This window comes from Clupea harengus, chromosome 16 (assembly GCF_900700415.2).
Source record: "Clupea harengus chromosome 16, Ch_v2.0.2, whole genome shotgun sequence".
NCBI lineage: Eukaryota > Metazoa > Chordata > Actinopteri > Clupeiformes > Clupeidae > Clupea > Clupea harengus.
The window spans coordinates 5,589,534-5,602,033 of record NC_045167.1 but is presented as its reverse complement, the minus strand read 5'-3'; the positions used below and the strand labels follow the sequence as shown (position 1 = coordinate 5,602,033).

At 45.6% G+C, this 12,500-nt stretch overlaps 1 protein-coding gene across 1 annotated transcript in view; it reads left to right on the top strand.

The window, feature by feature from the left end:
- The window catches only part of LOC105898345 (proline and serine-rich protein 2), a 10,151-nt gene extending 3,944 nt beyond the window's left edge, over nucleotides 1-6,207 (top strand). Inside the window, exons 3-5 of the mRNA XM_042710143.1 lie at nucleotides 2,124-2,436; nucleotides 3,206-4,308; nucleotides 4,340-6,207. Of these exons, the coding sequence (XP_042566077.1) occupies nucleotides 2,124-2,436; nucleotides 3,206-4,308; nucleotides 4,340-4,768 (1,845 nt within the window). The 3' untranslated portion in view covers nucleotides 4,769-6,207. The remainder of the gene's footprint in view (nucleotides 1-2,123; nucleotides 2,437-3,205; nucleotides 4,309-4,339) is intronic.
- The last annotated feature ends 6,293 nt before the right edge of the window (nucleotides 6,208-12,500 follow it).

The following is a 12,500-nucleotide window of genomic DNA, read 5'->3' as shown; positions in this document are numbered from 1 at the left end:
TCTCTCTCTGTCTTATTCAATCTCTCCCTCTCTTTCTCTCTCTCTCTCGCTCTTATTCAATTTCTCACTCTCTCTCTGTCTTATTCAATCTCTCTCTCTCTCTCTCTCTCTCTCTCTTTCTCCCTCTCAAAAAACACCTGACGTTCCTCTAATCTCTCTTTCTCTCACTTTGAGATGAAGGGCGGTTCTTGTCCTGTCCTGGCTCTTCTCCTCATTGTTCCACAGCGATCTCTCGCTGCTCAGCTGTCCTTCAGCCGCTTCTCTAACAACACCGAGCCACTGAGAGACAACCTGCCTCTCTCCCATTATGTGCAGCTCACACTGAGTAACTGGAGACAGCAGCGCTCAACAGGGTTCTCATCCGAACAGAACCGGCAGTTGTGTTTCAAGCTCCCTCATTCAGATACACTGATGGACAGGACAAATTGGCGTATCCGTGATGCAAAAGAATAATAATAATAATAATACTACTTTATTTCTAAATAGCGCTTTTCTAGACACAAAGAATGGCACAGACAACATAGAAGACAGACAGAAAACAAAAACATCCGAAGAACAAAACAAACAAACACATCACGACGCAATACAGTGCCAGTATCACTCTAAACAGGCATGCACAGAATGTGGTGTAATAATAGCGTAGGCAAGGCCATGGAGTGAGAGGGATTATATTAGTCCACACATGGGCATGAAACAGGTACTTCTCCTCTCTCCGGCTCTTCAATCACTGCTTAATTATCTCTGCATGCCATCCGCAACAAAGCCCTGCCTGTGTGCCCCAGTGCTCTCCGTAGTGTAAGGGGCTGAGCTGAAACCTGAGCCCAGGTGATGAGACTCTTCCTGGGCTGAGGCCGGGTCGGAGCCCCTCCCTCGCTGAAGGATTCCCGGTCCTGCTCCGGGGCCCTCTGCTGACAGCTTAGGAAAGGCTGGAGTGAGCAGGAACAAGCAGCCCAGTGTTCACACACATGCATGTACACACACACACATACACACACACACACACACACACACACACACACACACACACACACACACACACACACACACACACACACGCACACACACACACACACACACACATGCATACTTGCATACACAAACAAAAGCACACATAGACACATTCACTCAGACTCATGTACACAAACACACACACTGCCAAAAATTCTCTCTTTAGCGCTCTCTCATTCTCATACACATACACACATAAGTAGACAGACAATCACACACTCATACACACACCTTGACACACACACACAGTCACACTGTTGAGAGACACACACACACACACAGACACACACACACACACACACACACACACACACAAACACACACACACACACACACACAAACAGTCACACTGTTGAGAGACACCCTGTCAGTACCTGGTCCAGAGCAGAGGAAAACTGGACCACACTAGCAGTAAAGGAATAGTTCAATGACTATTGACTTGTAAGAGTATAGTTCATATACTATTTATCTTTAGTACTCACTAGCAGCGCTGGTAGCAGAGCTGCATAAGGCTGAAGGAGAGCTGCATAAGGCTTTGTGAACTTTGTGAACCCTCAGTGGTAGTCTACATTGCAGCCACCATCTTTTTTTTTGTTTTGTTTGTCTCTTCTTTGAAACTTCTGGTATTTTGGGAAAGATTACTATTTAAGGTCCCGTAATACCACAGAATTGGTAGATGTAGTGTTTTAGTAAGCTGGTCTTACTCAACAGCTGTGTCTAACTCAGACCCTGTAATCTCTATGGCAATACAGGGTGACATGTGGTGTGGTATATATCTGTTCTGCATTGAGTTAGCTTTCCATCATGATGCTGATACTGATACTGATACAAATGTTTTAGCTTTTTTTTTTACATTTTTGGCGACTGTTATTGATTGTTATTGACTGGTGTAAATAGTAATCGAAGATATTGCAGTGACTTAGACTACTTTTGCTTGGTAAAAAATATTAGCAATTAGCATTAGCAAAATAATAATGTGCAAAGATACTTTTAAACATTTAAATCTTTTTTTTGAACATAGTACATACTCTCTTATAGACTTATAAGGTGATCTTATAGACAGATCCTAATGTCTCTCTCCCCCCCCCCCCTCTCTCTCTCTCTCTCTCCCTCAGGATGATGACACGCTGCAGTTTCTGAGTCGGGAGGAGAAGGAATGCATCCTGTTTTTCGAGGAGACCATCGACTCCCTGGATGATGCCTTAAAGGATGAGGAGGAGGGGCCATCTAAAGACCAGGGGGTGGGGCTATCCACAGGTAGCAACACACCTGTGGAGGCGGGGTCTGCCCCGCCCAGCCCCCTCCAGGCGTCCACACCTGTCACAGAACATCCACACCACCTCAGAGAGAATGACATCATCGACCTGGTCCACTCCATATCGGAACATGGCGAGTTTAAGGAGATTCAGTTTCAGCCCAGGACACCAGGTACATACAGCACTGTAACACAGTCAGCACTTACATGTGACACACTTTAGCCCTGGAAGTATTCTAAAGCTCTACCACACTTACGCCAAGGGATTAGTTCAATGACTATTGACTTGTGAGACTATGGTTTATATACTACTAATTTTGTTAAACTCGTTAGCAACGTTGGCATGTTAAAATCCAGCCTACCATCATTTATTATTAAATATGTTTATATTATTACATACTTTTATATGATTATTCATTACTTTATATAATAGTACATATTTAGGGTTAAGGTTAGATTTTGGGTCATGTAATAGCACGTGCTTGTTTGTTTGTAATATGTACATAGTCTTCTGAAAGCTTAAATAATAACACTGTATTAAGGACACTTATATAATATAGAGTGGTACTTTGATACACATTTTTGTGACCTTTTCCATAACAGTTAACACATGGCAATTGATAGGAATTTTAGCATGCTAAATATTATTAAATATTTATAAAGGATCAGGTATTACAACTACTATGCAATAAGGGGTAGTTTTAGATGTTTAACATAAAATTATATGTATCATTATGTTTAATAGTATTATTAATTATTGATATAATAATATAATATATTGATAATAATTATTAAAATATAATCGTATATTATATCATACAGGAGAAGTATATAATGTTATATATTACTTCAGCAGTCACACTGTAATAGGGACACTTGCTGTTACTGTGATTCTAACTCATTCCTGTGATTCTAACTGATTTCTGTGATCTTCTCTGTCAGATTTTCAGAGTATGGCCGTGGCTCCTGTGTCTCACTTTGAGATGAAGGCCAAGCGGGACCCTCAGGAGAACTTCCCCGCAGAGTATCACCACCCAGCGTCCAGCGAGGACAACGGCGGCACCGGGAGCAGTGGGGGTTACCAGCCTCCACCGGGCTCTGTCCCCACGCCCGGCCTCATCGCCCAGAGACTGGCCAACCACCAGGGCGGCACCAGCATGCTGCCCTCCATGCTGGTGATGCGCAGGCGGAGCCTGGACTCGGGCAACCGCGCCGTGACCCCGGCATCCCAGCCCGGCACAGAGCAGCCGGCCAAACAGGGGCCACGCACGTCTGCCAAGCCCAACTTCAGGGATTTGAACCACGCAGTTGCCATGGCGGCGGTGAGTGCGGCGGAGCGGCGGGCGCAGATGCCGGGGAATCTGGGCGGGGTTGCGGACCAGATGGAGGGGGGAGAGCCGGCGTGCGTGCGGAAACTGCCCACGCGGAGCGTCTCGTTCCGTGACCCAACGCCGGATAAGTCCCACATGGAGGCGCTGTCCAAGCTCGGCCTGGTGCGCGGACGGGCCAAGTCCATCACCCCCACTGTGAAAACTAGTCCCGAGCCCAAACCCAAGTCCACAACCACAACAGCCTCCTCCGCCCCCAGGACCGAAATCCACACTGATTTTAACAGGTTCGGCGGAAAATCGACCGTGGTGACCCCTTCACCACTGTCTCTGACCACTTTAGCCCCCACCTCTCCAAGTGCTGACGTGGCCTCCAGGGACTTCAACAGCTATGGGGGGAGGACCATCACGGTGGTGCCCGCCACCTCCGGCAGGGCTGACCCCGACCCCGAGCCCAGCCCCAGCCCCAGCCCCAGCCCCCCCCCTCCAGCCTACAATCCCCCCCCGCCGGCCAAGACAGACGCCCCGGCCACTGAAATCAACAGCTACGGGGGCAGAACCAAGACCATCGTCCCAGCCTCTGCCTTGGCTAGAGCAGACATCCCAGACGGTCCAGCCAGCCATCAGCAGGACATCAGGGCCAACGTGCAGACACACTCCCCATCCCCGCCATCTACGGCCAGGGGCGAGAGCCCTCAAACCTCCCCCCCCTGCTGCTCACGCTAGAACTAGCACCAGCTCCACCACAACCTCCAGTGATCCATTCAGCCATTATGGCGGTAAGAGTAAGGTGATCACTCCAGCCCCAGCTGTGGTTCCCAAGATGGACCACCCCCAGCCTGAAGCACCGAGGTCAGTCCCAGTGAACCAGGTCAGAGTGGCCCGGGAGAACAGCTTTGGCAGGCGGCCCCAGGTGGTGGTGCCGTTGCCGACCCTGGTGATCCCTCCCGTTGGCGGTGCGCGGGGCAAGTCTGCCACTCTTCCCCCGACTTCACCCAAACCGCCGAGCCCCCACCGGGTGAAGCCGCCATCACCGGAGGTCCGACGCAAGGCCAGCAAGCCGTCGTTCCGCTCCCAGGGCATCACCGTGCAGTTCTCTGGCCGCGGCGCCACCGACGACTCCAGGCGCGAGGCGCTCCGCAAGCTGGGTCTGCTGAAGGACACGTCATTACTGTGACGGACACACACACACACACACACACACATACACACATACACACACACAGACGCCATATCCACCTGTGTGTGTAAGAGTAGAGTGTGTGAATCACAATCACAGTCACAGTTGAACAGTAACCAAACATCCGGACAGACTAAACACACCAAGTGCCTTCAGGACACTGTGACAGTTGCTAGCCAATCAGCAGGAAAGCTTTTGACATCAGCATTGGAGAGAGACGCCAGGTGCCATCTCAGGTTAAACACCTGCACCCCAATCACATGCTCTTCCTACTCCTCATCCTCCTGTTCCTCTGGATATTTATAACTTCAGTCTCCTCAAACATCTGACCTTGAATCCACGCACCATACTAGGAAACTCTGCTCTCCTGAGCCAAGATGGCTAGCACTCATTGGATCCAAAATGGCTACCACTGATTTCTGTCTTACAGCAACCTCTAGCCTTATTTTGTATGGACTCTCGTGTAAATCTGTCTTCTCTGTGAATTTAAGAATTGAGTGACACTCCAGTGATAATCCAGCATTGGTACGTGTGATATATGAAGAAACAGCATTGGGACTCTCAGATGTTTAGAGGAGTCTGTCATTTTCTCAGTGGGCATTATAACAGCATATGTGACTTTACTGTGTGACTTGGGATTATGTGCGTATTAGATGTTGCAGATGGCCAGTCTCATTTTGCTGGTCAGATCTTGTATCAATTACATAATGGTGAGCATGTTACGGCATGTTCTGTTACGCCAAGTTCTGGCAAGCGGTTCAACACTACCAGTCTTTGGCCTGAATACGAGCCCTGTAAGAGGGACGTTCCCTAAAACAAAGACTGATATTTTCATTGATAAGTTTAAGTAAGACGAGCCTCGTATGGCAGGCAAAAGTCATTGCCTGCTTGTCCAACAACCTTCGAACAACTTGAAAGAGCAAGGGAAGAGCTTTTAAGATCAGTCTAAACAGGGGCTTAACAGGGATTGAGCTTCGGTCTCTCTGTAGTTTACACAAGCATACCTCACGCCACTGTTCTGGTCTCTGTCTCTGTTACTTAGCTTTAAGATGAGGCTGCACTTACAACTGTACTCTATGCTCTCTTGTGACCTAACCCCCCAACCCCACCCTGTTCCCTTCAAGTGCCTCTCTCTGTACACACACACACACACACACACACACACACACACACACACACACACACACACACACACACACACACATGTTAGACACGGGTGCTGGCTGGCTGGTTGGATGGATAGCTGGGAGTGTATTTTTAAACTCTGAAATGCTGCTGCTGCTCCTGCTGCTGCTGCTGGGTTGAAGCCGCCCATTCAGACCACAGAGGCGCTGGAATCGAGACTTTTACAAGTCTTGTGGCGAGCGCCACACTGGGCCAGGCTGGGGTGTGGAGGAGCGGTGTGTGTGTGTGTGTGTGGGGGGGGGTGGGGGGTGGGGGGGTTCGCCTGGCACTCTCCTCTCCTCTCCTCTCCTCTCCTCTCCTCCAGCGGGGAGTGGGCCGGGGAGCTCAGCCGTGACGTCCCCAGGAAAAGGGTCAGGCGTGCTGGACAGAGTTGTGCCTGTAGTGTCTGAATGTTTAGTGGTCGACACACACACACACACACACACACACACACACACACACACACACACACACACACACACACACACACACACACACACACACACACACACACATAGCCATACATACACACCCAGAGATAAACACACTTGTTCTGCTGTGTGTGTGTGACAGGAGGTATTCATGCCGTATATTTTCTGTGATGTTTCTGCCATATGCAAGAAATCTGGTTCGCTGCCCCACTGTCCTTATCTGCAGTTCTGCTAGTGCAAGATCCCTGTGCGTGAGTTTGTTTGTGTGTGTGTGTGTATGTGTGTGTGTGAGAGAGAGAGAGAGAATGTGTGTGTTTGTGTGTGTGTATGTGTTGGCATGTGTTTATGCTTTGTAAGTGTTGTTTGTGTAAGTTCTTGTTTGAGTGTGTGTGTGTGTGTGTGTGTGGGAGGTTAGGTATGTGTAATGGATACACAGTGTAGTGTCTTTTTTTTCTTGTTTAGTTGTTATGTGTGTGTGTGTGTGTGTGCGCGTGTGAGACAGACAGAGCGAGAGAGAGAAAGAAAGAGTGGAAAAGAATATGTGTGTGTATATGTAAGTATGTGTGTGATGTGTGTATGACTGTGGGTGTGTGAGACAGACAAAGCAAGAGAGAGAGAAAGAAAGAGTTTGAAAAAAGAATATATGTGTGTATATATGTAAGTATGTGTGTGATATGTGTGTGATATGTGTATGTGTGTGTGTGTGTGTATGAGTGGAAGAGTGTGTTGATGCTTTGTAACAGTTTGAGTTATTGGGTGTGGGAGTTAGGTATGTGTGATAGATTTACAAGTGTATCTCTTTTTAATGTTGTTATGTTTATTTGTTAATCGGACTCCGGCTCTGTAGCAACTCTACAGTTTCTCATGAAGTATAAAAAACACGCGCACAGGGACGGGCGCTCAGCCTCTGCACAGAGGGGGGGGGGGGGGGGGGGGCAGCATACCAGTACTTCTCCTCAGAGGTAGTACCAGACTCCAAGATGGAGCTAACCTGGACCCAAGCCTGAATCGGGCCAGCCGCTCTCGAAATTCTGCTTATTCTTTCCCTGTTTACTCTTAGCATTCCAGAGCTGCCAAAGTATAGAACAAACTGGACATTCTATTCTACCGTGACAGGAACTGAGGTCAGAATATGCCCTCCTGATTATTCTACATTTATTGATTTGGCATATGCCTTCATCCTAAATCTGTGGTGCCAAGTTTGGGTTATTATCTCTGTTTACTGAAGTTTGCTTATTGGCTTTCTGAATATCACAGAATTCTGCTATACTATAAAGCAACAGGTAAAACTTGTTTTTTTTCCTTCCTTCTTTGCATTGGTTTCCTCAGTTATATATAAACTGCGATATGCAACCCAGCTCAATAAAGTAAGTTAAAGAGTCTTTTGTTTTTTGTTTACATGTCATGGTAAAGACTGCATGGAATGTTCTGGCTAAGTAGGTAGTGGGTCATTGGTTAACTTATCTTGCAGAATAATTGACCAGGCTTTTGCTTCAGTGAGAAAAAAAACAGGAAAAGAATGTAGTCCTCCCTCAAAGCCAAGGCTCCCACCTTCCACCATCACCATGACAACAAAATGTTGTTTCACCATAGTATTGACAGGCCTTGCGCTACTAAGCAGAAATATTGTATAATATAATATCATTATGAATGTAGAACTTTTAAAGCTAAAAAACATAGAAATTGATTTACTAAATTAACATGAAGATTCAAAACAGCAGTTGTCCAAATGATCACCACAGCTATGGTTTCTGACAGAGCATAGCAACAACACAGCCTTGGTTTCCTGCCCTATATTACAAATGCCTTGAGTGAAAACATCTATTGAATGAGTGAATGTAATGGAGAAAGAATCCACAATGCTTATTTAACATCGGCTAAATGAAACAGCCATTAGGAAACTGGGCATGGCTGGTAGACTTCACGGCTCATGGGGGATTTTCCACTACTACGAAAGGAGGGGAACCAGATGACCTTGAACGAGAGCCCTCTATATTATAAACACAATAGTAATGGCACTCAAAACGTCCTCTCCAAACACTCAACACAACCCTCTACTGAAAGACCAGCTGAATCAGGCAGAACCCTTCCAGAGCCACACCTCCTACACCCGAATAAGATATGACTACAGAGAGGCTTGAGCTAACCTCTCATGAAACCACATATAATGTCTATTTGTCCGCTGGCTATTGTTTTCCTTATTGATTTTAGTTCAATAAAGTGAGTTGAACAGTTCAATAAAATAAGTTGAACGGTCTCTGTGTGTTGTCAAGGATAAGAATATGTGGAATGTACTAGATGAGAGGACAGTGGGTCACTGGGAGTGCAGAAGGGGGCTGCGCTAGCTGGAGGGTTAGCATCAGATATTCACTCTCCAGCTCTATACACTACCTGCAGGCATGGACGGATTATGAAACCATGGGCCTGGACATGTAAAAGGCCCCCCTCCCCTTCGCGCACGGCCGCAAAAATTGTGCGCTCGCAAGACAATACTTAAATGTGATTTTCAACAGCACAATAACAAAATTCACCTGTACCTCAACAGGATTGACAGCGCACATACACATTTTCTAACACAGCGCAGGTACACTCAATTAAAGCCAACAGCAAATTAACAAAATACACCTCTTTCAACCACAAATAAGAGATACATAACAGCGACTTCATGCAGAGGCTCTGGCTTAGGGGCCCCCTGAGCTCATGGGCCCCCGTTCGGTAATCCATCCCTGCCTGCAGGGGGCTAATCGCAGTCATGACACGAGTTTTACAGTACATCTCAATATGAGAAACAAGGGGGTGAGAGGAAGTCTCAAACATGGCGTTCATTTTCACTTCAGTTCACTTAATTTTTTGCAGCTTTTCACTTGACGTCTATTCTCCTCTCCACACACATGCGTGACCTCACACATTCAACAGTACACCCTAATAAATAACTACTGAGCAGTTCTTCGGTTTACTGTTATTATGTGTTTTCTTAACCATGTCTGAAGCATGGTATTATGTCACTCAACCGTCCACTTACAGACGTGGCTGTCCTTGGCTCCTCCAATAGATGTGTATAGTGTAGCAACGCAAGCCCCGACTTCTTCTCCCAAGGAATAGGCCTACATGACGGGGCGACAGTGGTACAGGACGTAGAGAAGTCGTTTAGTAATCAGAAGGTTGCTAGTTCGATTCCCTGTCGAAGCGTCCTTGAGCAAGACACTGAACCCCTAATTGCTCCTGATGTGCAGTGTGCCTTCAGTATGTAAAATGTGTATACATTGTAAGTCGCACATATGTAAGTCGCTTTCGATAAAAGCGTCTGCTAAATGACTAAATGTAAAGTATGTCCTGTCCACCCTGTATATAAATTTAAACAAGCTTTGCCTGTTGACTAAATATTGCATACATGTTTGCAGATACACACACGCACACACCTGCACTAAACAAAGCGATGTGTGGTAAACTCACCTGACTGGTTTGCCAGCATATTTTCGTGCATCCAGGGAAACAGCATGCGCATGGGTCACCATGTGAGATTCCTTCAGCATTAGTGAATCAGGAGGTGAACGGCAACATAGCTCAGTGGCTTAGACACGAGAGCAAGTCAAACACGTTAGTCAGCTCACTGTGGGTTATGTATAGATGTGTGTATTATAATGTTAAGCAACGCCATCTAGATTCAAAAGTAAAAAAATTCTGCTTTAAATAAAATAAATGGTACACACAAAAAACTGTAATGTCAGTGTGGTTTATGTATAGCTGCGGTGTGCCATACATAAAAGTTATAATTCTGCTTTACGTATTTAATGGAAATACATGGAAGTCTGAAAAGTTTAGAAATCAACAGAAGCTTCTGCGTTTGACAAATCTAGAGATATGGCAAAAGTCATATCACAGCAAAGCACTTATGAACCATGACATACCAGACATAGGGCTATAGCCAGTGATTTCATAGCACCACCAGTTTGCATCAAACTGAGCAATTACGTCTATGACAAAATCAGGCAATTTTAAGCATAAAGTTATTATAATAACTGGAATATAGAAATGGCCAAGGACAAAGAAACTCCTCTTGTGGACTGGTATAGGTGTGAAGGTCTCTCTATCTCTCTCTCTCTCTCTCTCTCCAGAGTGAAACTACATGGGTAGTAATATCGCTAGGTGCGTCTTAGACCTGAAATAGCAAAGACACGCGACATCTTTCACCTCACACATGAAACCCACACTTATACCCGACCTCCACTGAAAGTATCTTGGAAACTCATTCTCAAGACATAGAGAAGAAGAAAAAAACAAGTGATATATCTGACACACTATTGATTTTCGACTGTGTCACCTGAAATAAGGTGGCCAAAGTTAGACAGACCAGAGAATCAGCAGAAGTGCATGACAAACACTTCATCCAGGACATCCTGAATAAGGGATTAGCTACCCTGCACACAACCTCTAGTTGAAATGGCATTTCCTCATTTCATTTGATTAGAAGGGGGGTATTTTTACCAGTAATTAATCTCGTCATAGCAATATCATTAAATACCACCATGCTTTAAAAACGGCAAACCATCTTAAATCCATTACAAAACCATTTTGCCCCAAGACTATTTACTAAACTGGGTTCAGAGACCAGACCTCTAGAGTCATGGTCAAAGCAAACCCTGGGGCCACAGCAAATCCTCAAGACTACAAAAATGTGGCAAATCAGCTGGCTGGTTAATGGCATGGCAAATCAGCGGGCGGGCTAAGTGGGAGGCCATCTCTTCAAGGGTACCACAGGAGTGGGTCTTTTCCTTCCCCTGCTCATTCCCAACTGAAAACGTTATTTTTAGAGAGGAAATGAACAATGATGAACATTTTAAACCACCGCTTCTTCGATTGGTTGTTTGAATTAAAATCATCAGTGTACGTGTATTTCAGTGTTCTCTTACCACCACTCCTATGGTTCTTGTTTACTTGGCAAAACGTCTTGTATTGTAGCCTACTCCTACCGCCCAAACGGCAAAAAAAGGAGTTCTCTCACACATCACACTAACGTGTGTACAGTCAGTGTGTGTTCGTGTCCATTTCTCTTCCACTGACCAGGGAGTTTAAGGGGGCACCTAAGGTCCCTTATAATGAGTGACTCCGAGGCTGGCCCAGATAAGAACTGGATTCCTCAGACGACACTGTGACTGGCTGAACGTGATTGAGTGAGACAGACTGACTGCGTATGAGTGAGGCAGACCGTGTGTATTTGAGGGAGTTGACGGGCCAGGAAGTTGGGAATTAGGGCGTTCAGTCTGTAATTACCACCAGACAAACAAGACACACCCAATGCATACAGCTGAGAGGGAGATGGAGGGGAAGAGAGAGAGAGAGAGATGGAGAGCAAAAAAAGAGGCACAGGCAGAAAAAAAAGAGAGAGCGAAAGAGAAGGAGATGTAGATAAAGACTTACATGAGCTTTTTGCTATAGTCAACACCACAACCGCCTTCTCCTGCTCAGCACATGTGGAGACGGAAAGCACCCAGACTTCACGGAGCATGAGTGACGGAAACTACCATCGGGTCATTAGCTGCAGTGCATTGTGGCTCACCAGATCACTTCCGTGTAGATCATGAATTCAGATGAGTCAAACCCCAGTTAAACTTCAAGTCGCTAAAGGCTGGTCGTTTAATGACAAGACCATAGACAGAATATTTGCATCTTAATTACAATATATAGTATAGAAAGTATTTTAATATATCCTTAGAATGTTTTCCTGTTTAAACATCTCAAACACATGATCAGGGTTATAATATACAGTGCATCCAGATAGTATTCAGCCTCCTTCACTTCGCCCTTTTCAAGTAATCTAATCATCAATCTACCTATTTTGGACATTTTTTGTAAAGTTATTAACACACACACACACACACACACACACACACACACACACACACACACACACACACACACACACACACACACACACACACACTGAACGGCTGAATACTGTCTGAAAGCACGTTATATTGAATGAATGCTTTTATATTTTCAGAAATATTTTAATAGTGAACTATAGCAAACTACAATACTTATTTCATAATATGCAACAGTTGAAACAAGCAAAATAAAATCAGACCAGTGGAGACGCGAGTGTAATGAACGAACACTTTACTGTACTACTGGCA